This window comes from Patagioenas fasciata, chromosome 29 (assembly GCF_037038585.1).
Source record: "Patagioenas fasciata isolate bPatFas1 chromosome 29, bPatFas1.hap1, whole genome shotgun sequence".
Classification (NCBI taxonomy): Eukaryota; Metazoa; Chordata; class Aves; order Columbiformes; family Columbidae; genus Patagioenas; species Patagioenas fasciata.
In genome coordinates, this window is record NC_092548.1 from 5,990,337 (window position 1) to 6,013,454 (window position 23,118).

The 23,118-nt window shown below is 68.2% G+C and overlaps 1 protein-coding gene across 3 annotated transcripts; it reads left to right on the top strand.

The window, feature by feature from the left end:
- The first annotated feature begins 793 nt into the window (after positions 1 to 793).
- On the top strand, positions 794 to 21,130 carry ACADVL (acyl-CoA dehydrogenase very long chain). Of its 3 annotated transcripts, XM_071800184.1 has the most exons (19): positions 795 to 943; positions 1,139 to 1,178; positions 1,923 to 1,995; positions 2,629 to 2,693; positions 4,359 to 4,493; positions 6,607 to 6,751; positions 7,876 to 8,005; positions 9,032 to 9,157; positions 10,447 to 10,645; positions 12,074 to 12,178; positions 13,028 to 13,114; positions 13,206 to 13,268; positions 14,687 to 14,788; positions 15,493 to 15,590; positions 17,033 to 17,105; positions 18,206 to 18,278; positions 19,857 to 19,929; positions 20,431 to 20,506; positions 21,000 to 21,130. In XM_071800184.1, the coding sequence occupies exons 1-19, from the start codon at positions 885 to 887 to the stop codon at positions 21,123 to 21,125; spliced, it is 1,848 nt and encodes a 615-aa protein (XP_071656285.1). In that variant the 5' UTR covers positions 795 to 884; the 3' UTR covers positions 21,126 to 21,130. The 3 variants fall into 3 exon arrangements, with proteins under 3 accessions (XP_071656286.1, XP_071656285.1, XP_071656287.1); XM_071800185.1 differs by lacking the exon at positions 12,074 to 12,178 and having other exon boundaries at positions 794 to 943; XM_071800186.1 differs by lacking the exons at positions 795 to 943; positions 1,139 to 1,178; positions 1,923 to 1,995; positions 2,629 to 2,693; positions 4,359 to 4,493 and adding an exon at positions 4,960 to 5,047.
- The last annotated feature ends 1,988 nt before the right edge of the window (positions 21,131 to 23,118 follow it).

Here is a 23,118-nt window from a genome sequence, read left to right on the forward strand (position 1 = left end):
GAGGGCTCAGGGGGCTTTTGGGGTCCCCCCCTCACCCAAAGGGGGGGTTATTGGGGACCCCCCCCCCGTAGAGTCCGGCTGTAAATATTGGGGGGGGGCTTTTCCGCCTGGTATTTTTTTAACTTTGGTTTTGCCCAAAAGCCCCTTTTTCCCCCCAAAACGGGCCCGGGGGGGTTGGGGGGGGAATCGCCCCCCCCCCCCGTTTTAGGAATATTTTGGAGTTCAGGGGGGGCCGCTCCTCCCCCCCCCCCATCCCACCCTGTAAATAAACGGCGTCGCGTCCTTCGTACGGGGGGGGTCGGTGTCCGTCTGTCCGTCTGCACCCCCCCCGTGGGGTCCCCATGGTGACACGGGGGGCGTTTCCATGGCGCCGGGGGCGGGGCCAGCCCGGGGGCGGGGGCTGAGGCGTTTCCATGAGGGAGGGGGCGGGGCCAGCCCGGGGGCGGGGTCTCAGGCGTTTCCATGAGGGCGGGGCCGCAGCCGGGGGCGTTTCCATGGCGGCGGGGGCGGGGTCCGAGCCGTTTCCATGGTGACGCGGGCGGGATCATCTCGGGGGCGGGGTCTGAGCCGTCTCCATGGCGACGGGGGGTGGTGCCCGCGCTCCGTGGGCGTGGCGAGCGGCGTTACCATAGCGACGAGGCGAGGCGGTGCTGGGGGGGCGTGGCCTCGGCGTCGCCATAGCGACTGGCACCGCCTCCCGGGCGGGGCTCTGAGGGTTCATTAGCATAAAGGGCGCGCACTACGTTTCCCAGCGGCCCCTGCGCGACCTTGGGCGGGCCGGGACGGACCGGGGCGGGGGGACACGGGGACACCGGACGGACACGGGGACACCGGACGGACACCGGGACACCGGACGGACACGGGGACACCGGCACCGCGGGGCCATGCGGGGAGCGGCCGGGATGGCGCTGGGGCTGCGGTTGCTCCGCCGGGGGGCGCCGGGGTGAGGCGGGAACGGGGAGGGGGGGTCCCAGGGGTATTGGGGGGGTCCCGGGGCTTAAAGGGAACGGGGGGTTTGGGGGGGGCTGGGGGACCCGGGGGGTTTTGGGGGGTCCCGGGGCGGGGGGGGGGTGGTGAGGATTGGGGGGGGTCAGAGGATTTGGGGGGGTCCCCAATGTGACCCCCCCGACATGCGCAGGCTCGGGGGGACGCGGCTGCAGAGCACGAACCAGCCTGAGGTACCGGGACCCCCAAACGCACCCCAAATCAGCCCCTGGGACCCCCCCAAATCATCCCCGAAGTCACCCCTAAAATCGCCTCCGAAATCACCCCCGGGACCCCAAAATCACCCCCAAATTCAGCCCCAAATCACCCCCGGGACCCCCAAAATCACCCCCTGGGACCCCAAAATCACCCCCAAATTCAGCCGCAAATCACCCCCGGGACCCCCAAAATCACCCCCTGGGACCCCCCAAATAGTCCCCAAAATCACCCCCAAGTACCCCCTGGGACCCCCCAAATTGTCCCCAAATTCACCCCCAAATTCACCCCCTGAGACCCCCAAATTCACCCCCAAATACCCCCTGGGACCCCCAAAATCACTCCCAGAAACCCCCCAAGACCCCCAAAATCCCCCCCGTGACCCCCAAATACCCCAAATTCACCCCCAAAATCCCCCCCGGGATCCCCAGTTACCCCAAATTCCCCCCAAATCACCCACAGGACCCCCAAATCCACCCCCGGGAGCCCCAATTACCCCCCAAAATCACCCCGGGGATCCCCAGAACCCCCCGGGATTCCCCCAGCCCCGCCCACCCGCCCGTGACGTCAGAACTGGAGCAAAGGTCACGTGGCAGAAACTGGGGGAAAGGTGACGGGGGGGGGGGGGGGGCGGGGTTTAATGGGATTTGGGGGGAACCCCGGAGGTTTTGGGGGGGTCTGGGGGGTCCGGGGGGGGGGGTCAGTTTTGGGGACCCCCCCAGGTGTCCGGGTCCTTTGCCGTGGGGATGTTCCTGGGGAGACTCAACACGGAGCAGGTGTTCCCCTACCCCTCAGGTGAGGGGGACCCCGAAATGGGGGGGGGACCCCGAAATATGGGGGGGACCCCAAAATATGGGGGGGACCCCGAAATGGGGGGGACCCCGAAATATGGGGGGGTGGGGGTTGAAATGTGGGGGGGCTGAAATGTTGGGGAGGACCCTGAAATGTTGGGGGGGGACCCCGAAATATGGGGGGGGGTGGGGCTGAAATGTTGGGGGGTCCCCGAAATATGGGGGGGGGGGGCCTGAAATGTGGGGGGGGCCTGAAATGTTGGGGAGGACCCTGAAATGTTGTGGGGGGGACCCCGAAATATGGGGGGGACCCTGAAATGAGGGGGACCCTGAAATGGGAGGGGACCCTGAAACGGGGGGGATCCCGAAATATGGGGGGGGACCCCGAATTTTGGGGGTGCCCTATTAATTATTGGGGTTCCCTGTTAATTATGGGGGTGCCCCATTAATTTTGGGGATGCCCTGTTAATGTGGGGGTGCCCCGTTAATGTTGGGGTGCCCCGTTAATTATTGGGGTCCTGTTAATTATTGGGGTCCCCGTTAATTATTGGGGTCCCCGTTAATTATTGGGGTGCCCCGTTAATTATTGGGGTCCCGTTAATTACTGGGGTCCCGTTAATCACGGGGGTGCCCCCAGCGCTGAGCGAGGAGCAGGAGCAGACCCTGCAGCAGCTCGTGGGCCCCGTCAGCCGCTTCTTCCAGGTAAAATGGGGGTTTTGGGGTGTCCCCCCCCCCAAAAGGAACCCCCTGACCCCCCCCGACCCCCCCAAGGAACCCCCTGACCCCCCCCAGGACCCCCTGACCCCCCCTTTTCCCCCCAAGACCCCCCCCAACCTCCCCTCTAACACACTATGGGTTGTTCACTCTGGTCCCTACTGATGGCTGAACTCCCAACTCCCACCCAAAACCCCTTGGGACCCCCCCGAAATGCCCCAGGGACCCCCCCAGGCCCCCCTGACCCCCATTTCCCCCCACCAGGAACCCCCTGACCTCCCCTCTAACACATTACATGTTGTTCACTCTGGTCCCTACTGATGGCTGAACTCCCAAATCCCCCCCAAACCCCCCTGGGACCCCCCAGATCCCCCCAAAACGCCCCAGGGACCCCCCAGGGACCCCCCCAGGCATCCCCAGACCCCTCCTGTAACACACTGTGGGTTGTTCACTCTGGTCCCTACTGATAGCTACATTCAGAACTCCCCCCAAATCCCCTTGGGACCCCCCAAAATGCCCCAGGGACCCCCCCAGGCCCCCCCTGACCCCCATTTCCCCCCACCAGGAACCCCCTGACCTCCCCTCTAACACATTACATGTTGTTCACTCTGGTCCCTACTGATGGCTGAACTCCCAACTTCCCCCCAGACCCCCCTGGGACCCCCCAGATCCCCCAAAACGCCCCAGGGACCCCCCCAGGGACCCCCCAGACCCTTCCTCTCTCTCACTATGGCTTGTTCACTCTGGTCCCTACTGATGGCTGAACTCCCAACTCCCCCCCAAAACCCCTTGGGACCCCCCCGAAATGCCCCAGGGACCCCCCCAGGCCCCCTCTGACCCCCATTTCCCCCCACCAGGAACCCCCTGACCTCCCCTCTAACACATTACATGTTGTTCACTCTGGTCCCTACTGATGGCTGAACTCCCAACTCCCCCCCAAAACCCCTTGGGACCCCCCAGATCCCCCCAAAACGCCCCAGGGACCCCCCCAGGGACCCCCCAGACCCTTCCTCTCTCTCACTATGGCTTGTTCACTCTGGTCCCTACTGATGGCTGAACTCCCAACTCCCCCCCAAAACCCCTTGGGACCCCCCAAATGCCCCAGGGACCCCCCCCAGGCCCCCCCTGACCCCCATTTCCCCCCACCAGGAACCCCTTGGCCTCCCCTCTAACACATTACATGTTGTTCACTCTGGTCCCTACTGATGGCTGAACTCCCAACTCCCCCCCAAACCCCCCTGGGACCCCCCAGATCCCCCCAAAACGCCCCAGGGACCCCCCAGGGACCCCCCCAGGCATCCCCAGACCCCTCCTGTAACACACTGTGGGTTGTTCACTCTGGTCCCTACTGATAGCTACATTCAGAACTCCCCCCAAATCCCCTTGGGACCCCCCAAAATGCCCCAGGGACCCCCCCAGGCCCCCCCTGACCCCCATTTCCCCCCACCAGGAACCCCCTGACCTCCCCTCTAACACATTACATGTTGTTCACTCTGGTCCCTACTGATGGCTGAACTCCCAACTCCCCCCCAAATCCCCCCGAAACGCCCCAGGGACCCCCCCAACCCCCCGTTTTCGGGGCTCCCCGTGTCCGGGGGGGCCGGGGCGCCCCGGGGGTGGTTTTGGGGTCCCCCCAACGCCGCGGCCCCCCAGGAGGTGAACGACGCGGCGCGGAACGACGCCCTGGGGGAGGTGGAGGAGAAAACCATGCGGGGGCTGAAGGAGCTGGGGGCGTTCGGGCTGCAGGTGCCCCCCGAGCTGGGGGGGCTGGGGCTCAGCAACACCCAGGTGAGGGGACCCCGGAATGGGGGGGGACCCCAAAATAGGGGGGGACCCGAAATGGGGGGGTGGAATACACTGAAGTGGGGGGGACCCTGAAATGGGGGGGACCCGGAATGGGGGGGGACCCGGAATGGGGGGGGACCCTGAAATGGGGGGGTGAAATACCCCGGAATGGGGGGGGGACCCCAAAATAGGAGAGACCACAAAATGAGGGGGTGGAATACCCTGAAGTGGGGGGGACCCCAGAATGGGGGGGACCCTGGAATGGGGGGGACCCTGGAATGAGGGGGGGAATCCAGAATGGAGGGGGGACCCGGAATGGGGGGGGGAGCCTGAAATGGGGGGGGACCCGAAATGGGGGGGACCCCGGAATGGGGGAGGGGGACCCGGAATGGGGGGGGGGGAGCCTGAAATGGGGGGGGACCCGAAATGGGGGGGACCCCGGAATGGGGGGGGACCCGGAATGGGGGGGGACCTGGAATGGGGGGGGACCCGGAATGGGGGGGGACCTGGAATGGGGGGGGACCCGGAATGGGGGCCTGGGGCTCAGCAACACCCAGGTTGGGGGGGGGGACGCCCCAGGGAGCCCCTTGAACCCCCACCCCCATTTACCCCCCAGCCCCACATTGATGCCCCCCCATTGATGTCACCCCATTCATCCCCCATTGATGTCCCCGTTAATGCCCCCCCATTGATGCCCCCCCATTGATGCCCCCCCATTGATTTCCCACCCCATGGATGTCCCCCCATTGATGTCCCCCATGTCCCCCCATTGATGTCCCCCCTGTCCCCCCACTGATGCCCCCCATGTCCCCCCATGTCCCTGCCTGGTTCAGATCGTGGGGCAGCACAACCTGGGGGGGGGGACCCCCGTGTCCCCCCTGTCCCCCCGCTGATGTCACCCCATTCATGTCCCCCATGTCCCCCCATTCATGTCCCCCATGTCCCCCCATTCATGTCACCCCCATGTCCCCCCATTGTGTCCCCATTGTGTCCCCCCCAGTACGCCCGGCTGGTTCAGATTGTGGGGCAGGATCACCCTGTCCCCCCATGTCCCCCCATTGATGTCCCCCATGTCCCCCCCTGTCCCCCCATGGATGTGACCCCACTGATGTCCCCCATGTCCCCCCCTGTCCCCCCATTGTCCCCAGTACGCGCGCCTGGTTCAGATCGTGGGGCAGCACGACCTGGGGGTCGGGACCCCGTGTCCCCCCATTGTGACCCCATTGTCCCCCCATTGTCCCCCCATTGTGACCCCATTGTCCCCCCCTGTCCCCCCCAGTACGCGCGCCTGGTTCAGATCGTGGGGCAGCACGACCTGGGGGTCGGGATCACCGTGTCCCCCCATTGTGACCCCATTGTCCCCCCATTGTGTCCCCATTGTCCCCCCATTGTCCCCAGTACGCGCGCCTGGTTCAGATCGTGGGGCAGCACGACCTGGGGGTGGGGATCACCCTGTCCCCCCATTGTGACCCCATTGTCCCCCCCTGTCCCCCCCAGTATGCCCGCCTGGTTCAGATCGTGGGGCAGCACGACCTGGGGGTGGGGACCCCGTGTCCCCCCATTGTGACCCCATTGTCCCCCCATTGTCCCCCCATTGTGACCCCATTGTCCCCCCCTGTCCCCCCCTGTCCCCCCATGGATGTGACCCCACTGATGTCCCCCATGTCCCCCCCTGTTCCCCCATTGTCCCCAGTACGCGCGCCTGGTTCAGATCGTGGGGCAGCACGACCTGGGGGTGGGGACCCCCTGTCCCCCCATTGTGACCCCATTGTCCCCCCATTGTCCCCCCATTGTGACCCCATTGTCCCCCCTGTCCCCCCCAGTACGTGCGCCTGGTTCAGATCGTGGGGCAGCACGACCTGGGGGTCGGGACCCCGTGTCCCCCCATTGTCCCCCCATTGTGACCCCATTGTACCCCCATTGTCCCCAGTACGCCCGCCTGGTTCAGATCGTGGGGCAGCACGACCTGGGGGTCAGGATCACCCTGTCCCCCCATTGTGTCCCCATTGTCCCCCCATTGTGACCCCATTGTCCCCCCCTGTCCCCCCCTGTCCCCCCATGGATGTGACCCCACTGATGTCCCCCATGTCCCCCCCTGTCCCCCCATTGTCCCCAGTACGCGCGCCTGGTTCAGATCGTGGGGCAGCACGACCTGGGGGTCGGGATCACCCTGGGCGCCCACCAGAGCATTGGGTTCAAGGGGCTGCTGCTCTACGGGACCCCCGCCCAGAAGGAGAAGTACCTGCCCCGCCTGGCCAGCGGTAACGCGGGGCCCCAAACCCCCCCGCACCCCAAAACCCCCCGCACCCCTAAACCACCCCCGAGCCCCCCTGAGCCCCCCGAACCCACCCCGACACCCCCGAACCCCCTGAGACCCCGCAGACCCCAGGGACCCCCGCCCAGAGGGAGAAGAACCTGCCCCGCCTGGCCAGGGGTACCTGGACCCCCAAAACCCCCTGCACCCCAAAACCCCCCTGAACCACCCCTGAAACCCCCTGAACCCCCCCGCATCCCCCCGAACCCCCCTGGACACCCCCAAATTCCTCCTGGCCACTCCCAAACTGCCCCAAGCCCCCAACCCCCCCTGGACACCCCCAAACTGCCCCCAGAGCCCCCAAACCCCCCCAGACACCCCCAAACTGCCCCAACCCCCCTGAGCCCCTGGCCCCTGTGCCCCCCCAACCCCTGTGACCCCCATGAACCCCTGACCCCCTGACCCCTGTGACCCCCATGACCCCCTGACCCCTGTGCCCCCCCAGTGACCCTGTGCCCCCCCCAACCCCCCTGACCCCCATGACCCTGGGACCCCCTTGACCCCCATGACCCCCTGACCCCTGTGACCCCCATGACCCCCTGACCCCTGTGCCCCCCCAGTGACCCTGTGCCCCCCCAACCCTCCTGACCCCCATGACCCTGGGACCCCCTTGACCCCCATGACCCCCTGACCCCTGTGACCCCCATGACCCCCTGACCCCTGTGCCCCCCCAGTGACCCTGTGCCCCCCCCAACCCCCCTGACCCCCATGACCCTGGGACCCCCTTGACCCCCATGACCCCCATGACCCCCTGACCCCCATGACCCCCTGACCCCTGTGCCCCCCCAGTGACCCTGTGCCCCCCCCAACCCCCCTGACCCCCATGACCCTGGGACCCCCTTGACCCCCATGACCCCCTGACCCCTGTGACCCCCATGACCCCCATGACCCCCTGACCCCTGTGCCCCCCCAGTGACCCTGTGCCCCCCCAACCCTCCTGACCCCCATGACCCTGGGACCCCCATGACCCCCTGACCCCCGTGACCCCCCTGACCCTGTGACCCCCTGACCCCCGTGACCCCCTGACCCCATGACCCCGTGACCCCCTGACCCCCGTGACCCCTGACCCAGGCGAGGCGGTGGCCGCGTTCTGCCTGACGGAGCCGGGCAGCGGCTCCGACGCCGCGTCCATCCGGAGCCGGGCCGAGCGCAGCCCCTGCGGCCGCTTCTACACCCTGCACGGGAACAAGCTCTGGATCAGGTGGGGGGGCTGGGGGGGCATGGGGGGTCCTGGGGGGGTCTGGGGGGTCCTGGGGGGGCTGGGGGGCTGGGGGGTCCTGGCGCAGCCCCTGCGGCCGCTTCTGCACCCTGGATGGGACCAAGAACAGGGGAGGGGGGACGGGGGGGGGCCCCAAAGGTTGGGGGGGTCCTGGGGGTGTTCCCCGAGGGTTTGGGGGGGACCTGGGGGGGAATTTGGGGCATTTTGGGGCGGTTTTTGGGGGTTTTGGGGCTCCTGGTGCAGCCCCTGCAGCGGCTTCTGCACCCCGGACTGAACCAAGTTGGGGGTTTGGGGGGGTCCTGGAGGGGGCTCTGGGGTCTGGGGGGATCCCTGGAGGTTGGGGGGATCCCCAAAGGTTGGGGGGTTCCTGGGGGGTCCCTGAGCGTTTTGGGGGGTCCTGGGGGGAATTTTGGGGGAGTTTTTAGGGCGTTTTGGGGGGTTCTGGGGGTCCTGGTGCAGCCCCGGCAGCGGCTTCTGCACCCTGGATGGGATCGAGAACTGGGGAGGGGGGCGGGGGGGGTCCCCAAAGGTGGAGGGGTCCTGGGGGGGTTCCCCGAGGGTTTTGGGGGGTCCTGGGGGCTGGGTTTGGGGGGTTTGGGGGGGGTTTAGGGTGTTTTGGGGGGTTTTGGGGCTCCCGGTGCAGCCCCTGCAGCGGCTTCTGCACCCCGGACCGAACCAAGTTGGGGGTCCTGGGGGGGGCTCTGGGTTTGGGGGGATCCCTGAAGGTTGGGGGGGTCCCCAAAGGTTGGGGGGGTCCTGGGGGGTCCCTGAGGGTTTGGGGGGGTCCTGGGGGGGATTTTTGGGGCGGTTTTGGGGCATTTGGGGGGGTTTTGGGGGGTCCCGGTGCAGCGGCTTCTGCGTCCTGGACCGAACCAAGATGGGGAAAGGGGGGGGTTTGGGGGGACCCGGGTGGGTTTTGTGGGGGCCGGGGGGGTTTTGGGGGTCCCGGGGGGGTTTTGGGGATCCCGGGGGGGGCTCAGGGGTCTCACCCCCGCCCCCCCCCCCCAGTAACGGCGGTTTGGCCGAAATCTTCACGGTTTTCGCCAAAACGGCGCTGCCGGACGAGCAGAGCGGGGAGAGCAGGGAGCGGGTGACGGCGTTCGTGGTGGAGCGGGCGTTCGGGGGGGTCACGCAGTGAGTGGGGGGGGGGGGCGTTCGGGGGGGTCACGCAGTGAGTGGGGGGGGGGGCGTTCGGGGGGGTCACGCAGTGAGTGGGGGGGTCCGGGGGGGGGGGTCACCCAGTGTTGGGGGGGCGTTCGTGGTGGAGCGGGCGTTCGGGGGGGTCACGCAGTGAGTGGGCGGGTCCGGGGGGGGCACCCGATGTGGGGGGGGGCACCCAATGTGGGGGGGGCGTTCGTGGTGGAGCGGGCGTTCGGGGGGGTCACGCAGTGAGTGGGGGGGTCCGGGGGGGGCACCCGATGTGGGGGGGGCACCCAATGTGGGTGGGGGGGTCACAATGTGGGGGGGGCGTTCGTGGTGGAGCGGGCGTTCGGGGGGGTCACGCAGTGAGTGGGGGGGCACCCGGGGGGGGTCACGCAGTGAGTGGGGGGGGGCACCCGGGGGGGGGTCACCGGGCGTTCGGGGGGGTCACGCAGTGAGTGGGGGAGGGGTCACAGTGAGGGGGGGTCACGCAGTGAGTGGGGGGGTCCGGGGGGGGGGTCACCCGGGGGGGGGGTCACCCAGTGGGGGGGGGGCGTTCGTGGTGGAGCGGGCGTTCGGGGGGGTCACACAGTGAGTGGGGGGGGGCACCCGGGGGGGGTCACCGGGCGTTCGGGGGGGTCACGCAGTGAGTGGGGGGGGTCACAATGTGGGGGGGGCGTTCGTGGTGGAGCGGGCGTTCGGGGGGGTCACGCAGTGAGTGGGGGGGGGCGTTCGGGGGGGTCACGCAGTGAGTGGGGGGGTCCGGGGGGGGGGGGGGTCACCCGGGGGGGGGTCACCCAGTGGGGGGGGGGCGTTCGTGGTGGAGCGGGCGTTCGGGGGGGTCACGCAGTGAGTGGGGGGGGGCACCCGGGGGGGGTCACCGGGCGTTCGGGGGGGTCACGCAGTGAGTGGGGGAGGGGTCACAGTGAGGGGGGGGCCTTGGGGGGGGGCCCTGTGGCCCGGGGGGCTCAGGGGGGTTTTGGGGGGCTCAGGGGAGGTCTCTGTGGTTTGGGGCGGTCCCTGTGGACTCGAGGGGGGTTGGGGGGCTCAGGGGGGGTTTTGGGGTGTCCCCACGGTTTGGGGTGTCCCCGTGGTTTGGGGTGTCCCCGTGGTTTTGGGGTGTCCCCACGGTTTGGGGTGTCCCCACGGTTTTGGGGTGTCCCCGTGGTTTGGGGTGTCCCCGTGGTTTTGGGGGGGGTCCCCTCGGTTTTGGGGGGGTCCCCTCGGTTTTGGGGGGTGGCCCCTCGGTTTGGGGGGGTCCCCACGGTTTGGGCGCCCCCCAGCGGCCCCCCCGAGAAGAAGCTGGGCATCCGCGCGTCCAACACGGCCGAGGTTCATTTCGAGGGGGTGCGCGTCCCGGCCGAGAACGTGCTGGGGACCCCCGGGGGGGGCTTCAAGGTGGCCATGAACATCCTGAACAACGGGCGCTTCGGGATGGCGGCGGCCATGGCGGGGACCATGCGGGGGGTGCTGGACAAGGCCGTGAGTGGGGGGACCCCAAAAACCCCCCCCGGGAACCCCCAAACCCCCCTGAGCCCCCCAAACCCCAACACAGCCCAATGCACCCCAATGCACCCCAATGCACCCCGAGCCCCCATGGCGGGGACCATGCGGGGGGTGCTGGACAAGGCCGTGAGTGGGGACCCCCCGACCCCAAAAACCCCCCCCGGGAACCCCCAAACCCCCCTGAGCCCCCCAAACCCCAACACAGCCCAATGCACCCCAATGCACCCCAATGCACCCCGAGCCCCCATGGCGGGGACCATGCGGGGGGTGCTGGACAAGGCCGTGAGTGGGGAACCCCGGACCCCAAAAACCCCCCCCGGGAACCCCCAAACCCCCCTGAGCCCCCCAAACCCCAACACAGCCCAATGCACCCCAATGCACCCCAATGCACCCCAATGGACCCCAATGCACCCCGAGCCCCCATGGCGGGGACCATGCGGGGGGTGCTGGACAAGGCTGTGAGTGGGGACCCCCCCGAACCCCAAAAACCCCCCCCCGGAACCCCCAAACCCCCCTGAGCCCCCCAAACCCCAACACAGCCCAATGCACCCCAATGCACCCCAATGCACCCCAATGCACCCCGAGCCCCCATGGCGGGGACCATGCGGGGGGTGCTGGACAAGGCCGTGAGTGGGGACCCCCCCGAACCCCAAAAACCCCCCCCGGGAACCCCCAAACCTCCCTGAGCCCCCCAAACCCCAACACAGCCCAATGCACCCCAATGCACCCCAATGCACCCCAATGCACCCCAATGGACCCCAATGCACCCCAATGCACCCCGAGCCCCCATGGCGGGGACCATGCGGGGGGTGCTGGACAAGGCCATGAGTGGGGGACCCCAAAACCCCCCAGAACCCCCCAAAGCCCCCTGAACCCCCCAGGGCCCCCCCCAGACTCCCCCTGACCCCCCAAAGCCCCCAGGGCCCCCCCAGACCCCCCAAACCCCTCCAGACCCCCCATGAACCCCCAAACCCCCCCAGGACCCCCCCATACCCCCATGACCCCCAAACCCCCCCAGACCCCCCTGACCCCCCAAACCCCCCCAAATCCCCTGATCCCCCATGAACCCCCAAACCCCCCCAGGGCCCCCCCATACCCCCCTGACCCCCAAACCCCCCCATACACCTCTGACCCCCCAAATCCCCCCAGACCCCCCATGAACCCCCAAAACCCCCCCAGGGCCCCCCCAAACCCCCCCAGGGCCCCCCAGATCCCCCAGACCCCCCATGAACCCCCAAACCCCCCAAGGACCCCCCATACCCCCCTGACCCCCAGACCCCCCAGATCCCCCTGACCCCCCATGAACCCCCAAACCCCCCAAGGACCCCCCATACCGCCCTGGCCCCCAACCCCCCCAGACCCCCCCATGAACCCCCAACCCCCCCTGACCCCCCTGCCCCCCAGGTGGAACACGCCACCAACCGCACCCAGTTTGGGGCCAAAATCCACACTTTTGGGGCCATCCAGGAGAAGCTGGCGCGCATGGCGCTGCTGCAGTACGTGACCGAGGTGGGTGCGGGGACCCCAAGACCCCCGGGACCCCCAGAACACTGCGCCCCCCCGCGACCCCCCCGCAACCCCCCAAACCCCCAGCTTGGTTCGGTCCGGGCTGCAGAAGCCGCCACAGGGGCTGCACCAGAACACCCCAAAATGACCCAAAATCCCCCCCAGGACCCCCCCAAACGCTCGGGGACCCCCCCCCAGGACCCCCCCAAACCCTCAGAACACCCCCAACCTTTGGGAGTCTCCCCTCAAACCCCAGAGCCCCCCCAGGACCCCCCCAAACCCCCAACTTGGTTCAGTCCGGGGTGCAGAAGCCGCTGCAGGGGCTGCACCAGGAGCCCCAGAACCCCCCAAAACCGCCCCAAAACTCCCCAAAAATCCCCCCCAGGACCCCCCCAAACCCTCAGGGACCCCCCAGGAACCCCCCTAGGACCCCCCAACCTTTGGGTCCCCCCCTAACCTTTGGGGCCCCCCCCAGGACCCCCCCAAACCCCCAACTTGGTTCGGTCCGGGGTGCAGAAGCCGCTGCAGGGGCTGCACCAGGAGCCCCAAAACCCCCCAAATCCCCCCAAAAACGCCCCAAAAATCCCCCCCAGGACTCCCCCAAACCCTCAGGGACCCCCCAGGACCCCCCCCAGGACCCCCCCAACCTTTGGGTCCCCCCCCTAACCTTTGGGGCCCCCCCCGGCCCCCCCCAAACCCCCAACTTGGTTCAGTCCGGGGTGCAGAAGCCGCTGCAGGGGCTGCACCAGGAGCCCCAGAACCCCCCAAAACCGCCCCAAAACTCCCCAAAAATCCCCCCCAGGACCCCCCCACGCCCTCGGGCCCCCCCCAACCCCTGCCCCGTCCCCGCAGTCCATGGCCTACATGATCAGCGCCAACATGGACCAGGGCGCCGCCGATTTCCAGATCGAAGCCGCCATCAGCAAAATCTTCGGCTCGGTGAGGCCTGGGGGGTTTTGGGGACCCCCCCCCCACTTTCGGGGACCCCCCAGGGCCGTTTTGGGGGGGTCTGACCCCCGTTTTCCCACAGGAAGCGGCCTGGACGGCGACCGACGAGTGCATCCAGATCATGGGGGGCATGGGGTACATGCAGGTCAGGGGTTTGGGGGTTCGGGGGGGTTTGGGGGACCCCCCCCGTGTTCCGGGGACCCCCTGGGGTCTGGGAGCCCCCCCCCTGTGTTTTGGGACCACCCCCATGTTTTGGGAACCCCCCCGTGTTGTGGGGAGCCCCCCTGTGATTTGGGGAGCCCCCCCACATTTTGGGGACTTCCCCCATGTTCTGGGGACCCCCTGTGATTTAGGGACCCCCCCCATGTTTTTGGGGACCCCCCCCATGATTTGGGAACCCTCCCGTGTTCTGGGGACCCCCCCCCCATGATTTGGGGACCCCCCCCCTTATTCTGGGGACCCCCCTGTGATTTAGGGACCCCAACCAGGTTTTGGGGACCCCCTGTGTTTTGGGGACCCCCCCACGTTTTGGGGACCCCTGTGGGGTCTGGGGAACCCCCCATGTGTTTTGGGGACCCCCCCACATTTTGGGGACCCCCCCCAGTTCTGGGGACCCCCCCTGTGATTTAGGGACCCCCCCATGATTTGGGGACCCCCCCCCCGTTGTTCTGGGGACCCCTCCTGTGTTTTGGGGACCCCCCATGTTTTAGGGACCCCCCACACATTTTGGGGACCCCCCCATGATTTGGGGACCCCCCCCCTCTTGTTCTGGGGACCCCCCCCATGTTCTGGGGACCCCCCCATGATTTGGGGACCCCCCCCTCTTGTTCTGGGGACCCCCCCCATGTTCTGGGGACCCCCCTGTGATTTGGGGACCCCCCCCCTCTTGTTCTGGGGACCCCCCCCCGTGTTTTGGGGACCCCCCATGTTCTGGGTGGAGCGGGACCTCCCCAGGTTTGGGTGTTTTGGGGGGCGGGTCTGTGGGGTTTTTGGGGTCCCCCCGAGCTCTGGGGGTCCCGGGGGGGTATTGGGGGGGTCTGGGGGGTTTCGGGGTCCCCCCAGTTTTGGGGTCCCCGTTCCAGGAGTTGGGGGTGGAGCGGGACCTCCCCAGGTGTGGGTGTCCCGGGGGGGTCCCGGGGGGGTCTGGGGGGGTTTCGGGGTCCCCCCATTTTCGGGTCCCCCCGTTTCAGGAGGCGGGGGTGGAGCGGGGCCTCCCCAGCTCTGGGGGTCCCGGGGGGGTCGGGGGGGTTTCGGGGTCCCCCCATTTCGGGGTCCCCGTTTCAGGAGGCGGGGGTGGAGCGGGACCTCCCCAAGTGTGGGTGTCCCGGGGGGTCCCGGGGGGGTCTGGGGGGGTTTCGGGGTCCCCCCACTTTCGGGGTCCCCCCATTTTCGGGGTCCCCCCATTTCGGGGTCCCCGTTGCAGGAGGCGGGGGTGGAGCGGGACCTCCCCAAGTGTGGGTGTCCCGGGGGGTCCCGGGGGGGTCTGGGGGGGTTTCGGGGTCCCCCCACTTTCGGGGTCCCCCCATTTTCGGGGTCCCCCCATTTCGGGTCCCCCCGTTTCAGGAGGCGGGGGTGGAGCGGGTGCTGCGGGACCTGCGCATTTTCCGCATCTTCGAGGGCACCAACGACATCCTGAGGCTCTTTGTGGCGCTCTCGGGCTTCCAGGTGGGGGAGGGGCGGGGGGGGGATGGGGGATATGGGGGGATGGGGGGGTGGGGAGAAACTGGGGGGGATGGGGGGGAATGGGGAATGGGGGAATATGGGGGGAAGGGGGGATGGGGGGAATGGGAATGGGGAATGGGGGGAAATGGGGGGATGGGGAGGGGGGATGGGGAGAAACTGGGGGGGATGGGGGGGAATGGGGGGGATGGGGAATGGGGGAATATGGGGGGGAAGGGGGGATGGGGGGAAGGGGAATGGGGGGAGGGGGGATGGGGGATGGGGAGAAACTGGGGGGGTGGAGGGAAATGGGGGGAATGAGAATGGGGGGGAGGGGGTGATGGGGGAATGTGGGGGGAAAGGGGGGGATGGGGGGAAAGGGGGGGATGAGAATGGGGGGAGGGGGGAAATGGGGAGGATGGGGGATGGGGTGATGGGAATGGGGGAAATGGGGGGATGGGAATGGGGGGATGGGGGGGAATGGGGGGAAATGGGGGATGGGGGGATGGGGGGAAATGGGGGAGATGGGAGCGGGGGATGGGGAAATGGGGGATGGGGGGTGGGAGCGGGGGATGGGGGGAAATGGGGGATGGGGGGTGGGAGCGGGGGATGGGGGGCACTGCAGGGCCGCTCTGATCTCTGCCCCCCCTTCTCCCCCCGTGTCCCCCTTTTCTGACCCCCCCGCCCCCCCGGGCCGCCCCTCCCCCCAGAGCCTGGGGGCGCAGCTGCGGGGGCTGCAGGGGGCGCTGCGGAGCCCCCTGGCCCACGTGGGGGTGCTGGCCGGGGAGGCCGCGCGGCGCCTGCGCAGGTACCGGCACCAAAAGGACCCCCGGCACCCAAAATGACCCCAGCACCCCAAAAATGACCCCCCGGGCACCCAAAAATGACCCCCGGGCACCCAAAAATGACCCCCGGGCACCCAAAATGACCCCCGGCACCCAAAAATGACCCCAGCACCCCAAAAATGACCCCCGGCACCCAAAATGACCCCCGGCACCCAAAAATGACCCCCGGCACCCAAAAGGACCCCCCGGCACCCAAAAATGACCCCCCGGCACCCAAAATGACCCCCGGGCACCCAAAAATGACCCCCGGCACCCAAAAGGACCCCCCGGCACCCAAAAATGACCCCCCGGCACCCAAAAATGACCCCCGGGCACCCCAAAAATGACCCCCGGCACCCAAAAATGACCCCCCGGGCACCCAAAAATGACCCCCGGGCACCCAAAAATGACCCCCCGGCACCCCAAAAATGACCCCCGGGCACCCAAAACGACCCCAGCACCCCAAAAATGACCCCCGGGCACCCCAAAAATGACCGGGCACCCCAAAATAACCCCCGGGCACCCCAAAAACAACCCCCCCACAACAACCCGGGCACCCCAAAACACCCCGGATCCCAACCCCCCTGACCCCCCTGACCCCCCTGACCCCCAAAACCCCTGACCCCCCAAACCCCCCTGAACCCCAAACCCCCTGAACCCCAAACCCCCTTGAATCCCCAACCCCCGACCCCCCTGACCCCCCTGACCCCCCAAACCCCTCTGACCCCTGACCCCCCTGAACCCTCTGACCCCCCTGACCCCCCAAGCCCCCCTGAACCCCAAACCCCCCTGAACCCCCTGAACCCCCAAACCCCCCATATCCCCTACATCCCTCCGACCCCCAAACCCCCCTGAACCCCAAACCCCCAGTGATCCCCAAACCCCCCTGACCCCCTGGGACCCCCCAGACCCCCATGAACCCCCTGACCCCCCCAGACCCCCCTGACCCCCCAGCCCCCTGACCCCCCTGAACCCCAAACCCCCAGTGATCCCCAAACCCCCTGACCCCCTGGGACCCCCCAAACCCCCCTGACCCCCCCAGGCCCCCCTGACCCCCCAAACCCCCTGACCCCCCTGAACCCCAAACCCCCAGTGATCCCCAAACCCCCCTGACCCCCCTGACCCCCCTGACCCCCCAGACCCCCCTGAACCCCAAACCCCCAGTGATCCCCAAACCCCCCTGACCCCCTGGGACCCCCCAAACCCCCCTGACCCCCCCAGGCCCCCCTGACCCCCCAAACCCCCTGACCCCCCTGAACCCCAAACCCCCAGTGATCCCCAAACCCCCTGACCCCCCCAGACCCCCCGACCCCCCTGACCCCCCCAACCCCCCAGACCCCCCCAGACCCCCCGACCCCCCTGACCCCCCCAACCCCCCAGACCCCCCCGACCCCCCGACCCCCCTGACCCCCTGCCCCGCCCCCAGGCGGGCCGGGCTGGGCTCGGGGCTGTCCCTGCAGGAGCACGTGCACCCGGACCTGCACGACAGCGCCCGCAAGGTGGGGGGGCTCGGGGGGCGCGGGGGGGGGGCTCGGGGTTTTGGGGGGGGGGGCTCGGGGGGTTGGGGGGCTCGGGGGGTTTGGGGGGGTTGGGGGGCTTGGGGGGCACGGGGGGGTGGGGGGCTCGGGGGGTTGGGGGGCACGGGGGGTGGGGGGCACAGGGGGGTTGGGGGGGTTGGGGGGTTTGGGGGGCTCGGGGGGTTTGGGGGGCACGGGGGTTTTGGGGGGGTTGGGGGGCTCGGGGGGTTGGGGGGGTTGGGGGGCTCGGGGGTTTGGGGGGTTTGGGGGGGGCTCGGGGGGTTTGGGGCTTTGGGGGGTTTGGGGCTTTGGGGGGCTTGGGGGGCTTGGGGATTTTGGGGGGGTTGGGGGTTTTGGGGATTGGGGGGGCTTGGGACTTTAGGGGGGGTTGGGGCTTTGGGGGGTTTGGGGGATTCTGGGGGGTTTGGGGGGGGTTGGGGGGGTTTGGGGTTTGGGGGGTTTGGGGGATTCTGGGGGGTTTGGGGGGGGTTGGGGAGGTTTGGGGGATTTGGGGGTTTTGGGGGGTTTGGGGATTTTGGGGGGTTTGGGGGTTTTTGGGGGTTTGGGGGGTCCCATTTTGGGGGGTTTTGGGGGTTTTTTGGGGGGGGGGTTCGGGGGTTTTTGGGGGGGTCCCATTTTGGGGGTTTTTGGGGGGGTCCCATTTTGGGGGGTTTTGGGGGGGTTTTGGGGGGGTTTCAGAGGGTTTTGGGGTGTTCTGGGGTGTCCCATTTTCGGGGGGTTTTGGGGGGTTTTAGGGGGATTTTAGGGGCTTTTTGGGGGTGTTTTAGGGAGTTTTGGGGGGTTTTGGGGTGTTTTAGGGTGTTTTGGGGGGTTTTGGGGTGTTTTGGGGGTGTTTTAGGGAGTTTTGGGGTGTTTTGGGGGGTTTTGGGGGTGTTTCGGGAGGTTTTTGGGGTGTTTTAGGGTGTTTTGGGGGGTTTTGGGGTGTTTTGGGGTGTTTTGGGGTGTTTTTGGGTGTTTTGGGGGTGTTTTTGGGGGTTTTTGGGGTGTTTCGGGGGGGTTTTGGGGTGTTTTTGGGGGTTTTTGGGGTGTTTCGGGGGGTCCCATTTTCGGGGTCCCCCCAGACCCTGCGCTGCCTGGAGGTTTTTTCGGAAACGGCCGAGACGCTGCTGCTGCGGCACGGGAAGGGGATCGTGGGTACGGGGGGGACCCCAAAAATGGGGAAGGGGATCGTGGGTATGCACCCCAAAAATGGGGGGGACCCCGAAATGGGGGGGACCCCGAAATGGGGAAGGGGATCGTGGGTACGCACCCCAAAAATGGGGGGACCCCGAAATGGGGAAGGGGATCGTGGGTACGGGGGGGACCCCAAAATGGGGGGGACCCCAAAATGGGGGAGACCCCGAAATGGGGAAGGGGATCGTGGGTACGGGGGGGACCCCGAAATGGGGGGGACCCCGAAATGGGGAAGGGGATCGTGGGTACGGGGGGGACCCCAAAAATGGGGAAGGGGATCGTGGGTACGGGGGGGACCCCAAAAATGGGGAAGGGGATCGTGGGTACGGGGGGGACCCCAAAATGGGGGGACCCCAAACGGGGGAGGGGATCGTGGGTACGGGGGGGACCCCGAAATGGGGGGACCCCGAAATGGGGAAGGGGATCGTGGGTACGGGGGGGAGCCCAAAATGGGGGGGACCCCAAACGGGGAAGGGGATTGTGGGTAGGGACCCCGAAATGGGGGGGACCCTGAAATGGGGGGGACCCCAAACGGGGAAGGGGATCGTGGGTAAGGGGGGGGACCCAAAAATGGGGGGAACCCCAAAATGGGGAAGGGGATCGTGGGTAAGGGGGGGACCCCAAAACGGGGAAGGGGATCGTGGGTAGGGACCCCAAAAATGGGGGGGACCCCGAAATGGGACCCCCAAACGGGGAAGGGGATCATGGGTAGGCACCCCAAAACGGGGGGGACCCCAAAACAGGGAAGGGGATCGTGGGTACGCACCCCAAAATGGGACTGGGGTCCCGTTTTGGGGGTCCCTGACTGGGGTCCCGTGGGGGTCCCTGGCTGGGGGTCCCGTTTGGGGGGTCCCTGACTGGGGGTCCCGTTTGGGGTCCCTGACTGGGTCCCGTTTTGGGGGGTCCCTGACTGGGGGGGTCCCGTTTTGGGGGGGTCCCTGACTGGGGGGGTCCCATTTTGGGGGGGTCCCTGACTGGGGGGGTCCCATTTTGGGGGGTCCCGTTTGGGGTGCAGAGCAGCAGTTCCTCCTGACCCCTGTGGGTCCCGTTTGGGGTCCCTGGCTGGGGGGTCCCTGACTGGGTCCCATTTTGGGGGGGTCCCTGACTGGGGGGTCCCGTTTTGGGGGGGGTCCCTGACTGGGGGGTCCCATTTTGGGGGGGTCCCTGACTGGGGGGTCCCGTTTGGGGGGGTCCCTGACTGGGGGGTCCCGTTTTGGGGGGTCCCGTTTGGGGTGCAGAGCAGCAGTTCCTCCTGACCCCCGTGGGTCCCGTTTGGGGGGGTCCCTGACTGGGGGGGTCCCTGGGGGGGGTCCCATTTTGGGGTGCAGAGCAGCAGTTCCTCCTGACCCGCGTGGGTCCCATTTTGGGGGGGTCCCTGACTGGGGGGTCCCATTTTGGGGGGTCCCTGACTGGGGGGTCCCATTTTGGGGTCCGTTTCGGGGTGCAGAGCAGCAGTTCCTCCTGACCCCCGTGGGTCCCGTTTTGGGGGGGTCCCTGACTGGGGGGGTCCCGTTTTGGGGGGTCCCATTCGGGGTGCAGAGCAGCAGTTCCTCCTGACCCGCGTGGCCGACGCCGCCATCGACGTCTACGCCATGGCCGTGGTGCTGGCCAGGTACCCAAACACCCCGAAATCACCCAAAACACCCAAAATCACCCCAAAATCACCCAAAATCACCCCAAAATCACCCCAAAATCACCCAAAATCACCCAAAATCACCCCAAAATCACCCAAAATCACCCCAAAATACCCCATCGACGTCTACGCCATGGCCGTGGTGCTGGCCAGGTACCCAAACACCCCGAAAGCACCCAAAACACCCAAAATCACCCCAAAACACCCAAAATCACCCCAAAACACCCAAAATCACCCCAAAATTACCCCAAAATCACCCCAAAAACACCCAAAATCACCCAAAACAGCCAACCCCCTCAATGCCCCCCCCGACCCCCCCTGCCCCCCAAACCCCTGAACCCCCTGCCCCCCCAAACCCCCCCAACCCCCCTGGCCCCCCCAGCCCCCTCAATGCCCCCCCCGCTCCCCCAACCCCCCTGACCCCCCAACCCCCCCGGCCCCCCTGACCCCCCCGCCCCCCCTGACCGCCCCTCCCCCCAGGGCGTCACGTGCTCTGTCCGGGGGGGCCCCCACGGCCCAGCACGAGCGGCTCCTGTGCGACACGTGGTGCAGCGAGGTGGGGGAGGGGCGGGGGCGGGGGGGCGGGGGGGCGGGGGGGGCGGGGGTCGTTGGGGGGATCTGGGGGTCGGGGGGGGGGTCAGGGGTGGGGGGGTTATGGGGGGGCCAGGGGGGGTTGGGGGATTTGGGGTGGGGGGTGAGGGGTGGGGGGGGTTATGGGGGGGTCGGGGGCTTTGGGGTGGGGGGGTGAGGGGTGGGGGGGGCATGGGGGGGTTGGGGGCTTTGGGGTGGGGGGGTTATGGGGGGGGTTTGTGGCTCTGGGGGGGTCAGGGGGGTTTGGAGGGGGTTGGGGGTATTGGGGGGGATTTTGGGGGTTCGGGGGGGGCGGGGGGGTGAGGTGGGGGGGTTTGGGGTTTATTGGGGGGGATTTGATGGGGGTTTGGGGGGAATTTGGGGGCGTTGGGGGGATTTGGGGTTCGGGGTGGATTTGGGGGGTGCTGGGGTGGATTTGGGGTTCGCGGTGGATTTGGGGGTCACGGGTGCCCCCCCAGGCCCAGCACCGGGTGCTCGGGACCCTCGGCCCCCTCCCCAAGCAAAACTTCCGGAACCTGCGGGCGATCGCGGGCGCCCTGGTGGAAAACGGGGGGGTCGTGGTGCCCACCCCCCTGGGCTTCTGACCCCCGGGACCCCCCGGAGCCCCCCAGACCCCCCTGGGACCCCAAAACCCCCCAGACCCCCCAAAACCCCCCTGAACCCCCAGACCCCCCTGGGCCCCCAGACCCCCCTGAGCCCCCCAGACCCCCCTGGGCCCCCCAAAACCCCCCAGGACTCCCTGACCCCCCCTGAGCCCCCCAAACCCGCTGTGACCCCCCCAGCTCCCCTGAACCCCCCCTGAACCCCCAAACACCCCCTGACCCCCCAAAAATCCCCTGAACCCCCCCAATCCCACAGACCCCCCCAAAACCCCCCTGACCCCCCAAAAACCCCTGACCCCCTATGACCCCCCCAAACGCCCCACCCCCCCCCCATTCACCCCCATTCCACCCCCCCCCAATCCCAACCCCTTTTTTGGGGGGGGTCTCATCTTTTAGGGGGGGGTCTCATTTTTTCGGGGTGTCCCATTTTTTGGGGGGGGGTCTCCCCTTTTCTCCGGGGGGGGGGCGGGAGCATTAACACTCCTGGGGGGGGAAGGGGGGCATTGGACCCCCCTCATTTTGGGGTCCCCCCCCCGTTTTGTGCTTTACTGATGCTGGGGGGGGCATTGGACCCCCCTCATTTTGGGGTCCCCCCCCGTTTTGTGCTTTACTGATGCTGGGGGGGGCATTGGACCCCCCTCATTTTGGGGTCCCCCCCCCGTTTTGTGCTTTACTGATGCTGGGGGGGGCATTGGACCCCCCTCATTTTGGGGTCCCCCCCCGTTTTGTGCCTTAACGAATGAACCCAATAAACGCTGAACGACCGGGGGGGGCGGACTCCGTTTCCCATCGGGCCCCGCGGCGGGGGGGGTGGGGGGGAAGTGGGGGGGGGCATTAAATCCACCCCCCCCCCCCCCATAATCCCCGCTCCGGATTAACCCGGGACCATGGCGCTGGGAGCCGGGGGTGAGCGGGGGGGCCCTGCGGCCGGGGGGGCCCTGAGCCCTTTGGGGGGGCCCTGAGCCCTTTGGGGGGGTCCCAGTGTCCTGGGGTTGGTCCCTTCGTCCTGGGGGGGTCCCCATCTCCTGGGGGGGGGTCCCTGCGTCCTGGGGGGGTCCGTGTGTTCTGGGGGGGGTCCCTGACCCCTTTTGGGGGGGTCCCAGTGTTCTGGGGGGGGTCCCTGTGTCCTGGGGGGTCCCTGACCCTTTTGGGGGGTCCCAGTCTCTTGGGGGGGTCCCTGAGTCCTAGGGGGGCCCCGACCCTTTTGGGGGGGTCCCTGTGTCCTGGGGGGGGGTCCGTGTGTTCTGGGGGGGGTCCCCGACCCTTTTGGGGGGGTCCCTGTGTCCTGGGGGGGGGGTCCGTGTGTTCTGGGGGGGGTCCCTGACCCTTTTGGGGGGGTCCCTGTGTCCTGGGGGGTTCCGTGTGTTCTGGGGGGGGTCCCTGACCCTTTTGGGGGGGTCCCTTTGTCCTGGGGGGGGTCCATGTGTTCTGGGGGGGGTCCCTGACCCCTTTGGGGGGGTCCCAGTCTCCTGGGGGGAAACCTTGACCCCTTTTGGGGGGGTCTCTGTGTCCTGGGGGGGTCCCCATCTCCTGGGGGGGGTCCCTGACCCCCTTAGGGGGTCCCTGTGTCCTGGGGGGGGTCCGTGTGTTCTGGGGGGGGTCCCTGACCCCCTTAGGGGGTCCCTGTGTCCTGGGGGGGTCCTAGAGGGTCCCTGTGTCCTGGGGGGGGGTCACTGTCTCTTGGGGGGTCCCTGACCCCATTTGTTCACTGGAGGGTTCCCTGACCCTGTTAATTTGGGGGGGTCCCTGACCCCATTTGTTCATTGGGGGGGTCCCTGACCCCTTTGTTCTCTGGGGGGTCCCTGACCCCGTTGTTCTCGGGGGCTCCCTGACCCCGTTCATTGGGGGGGTCCCTGACCCCGTTGTTCGGGGGGGTCCCTGACCCCGTTCATTGGGGGGGGTCCCTGACCCCGTTGTTCTGGGGGGCTCCCTGACCCCGTTCATTGGGGGGGTCCCTGACCCCTTTGTTCTCTGG

Excerpts from the sequence above, each read along its gene's own strand:
- ACADVL (XM_071800184.1), top strand. The coding sequence starts at position 885 with ATGCGGGGAGCGGCCGGGATGGCGCTGGGGCTGCGGTTGCTCCGCCGG. Across the intron at positions 10,646-12,073 it reads GGGGGGTGCTGGACAAGGCC|GTGGAACACGCCACCAACCG; the intron begins GTGAGTGGGGGG and ends CCTGCCCCCCAG. Across the intron at positions 17,106-18,205 it reads TGCACGACAGCGCCCGCAAG|ACCCTGCGCTGCCTGGAGGT; the intron begins GTGGGGGGGCTC and ends GGGTCCCCCCAG.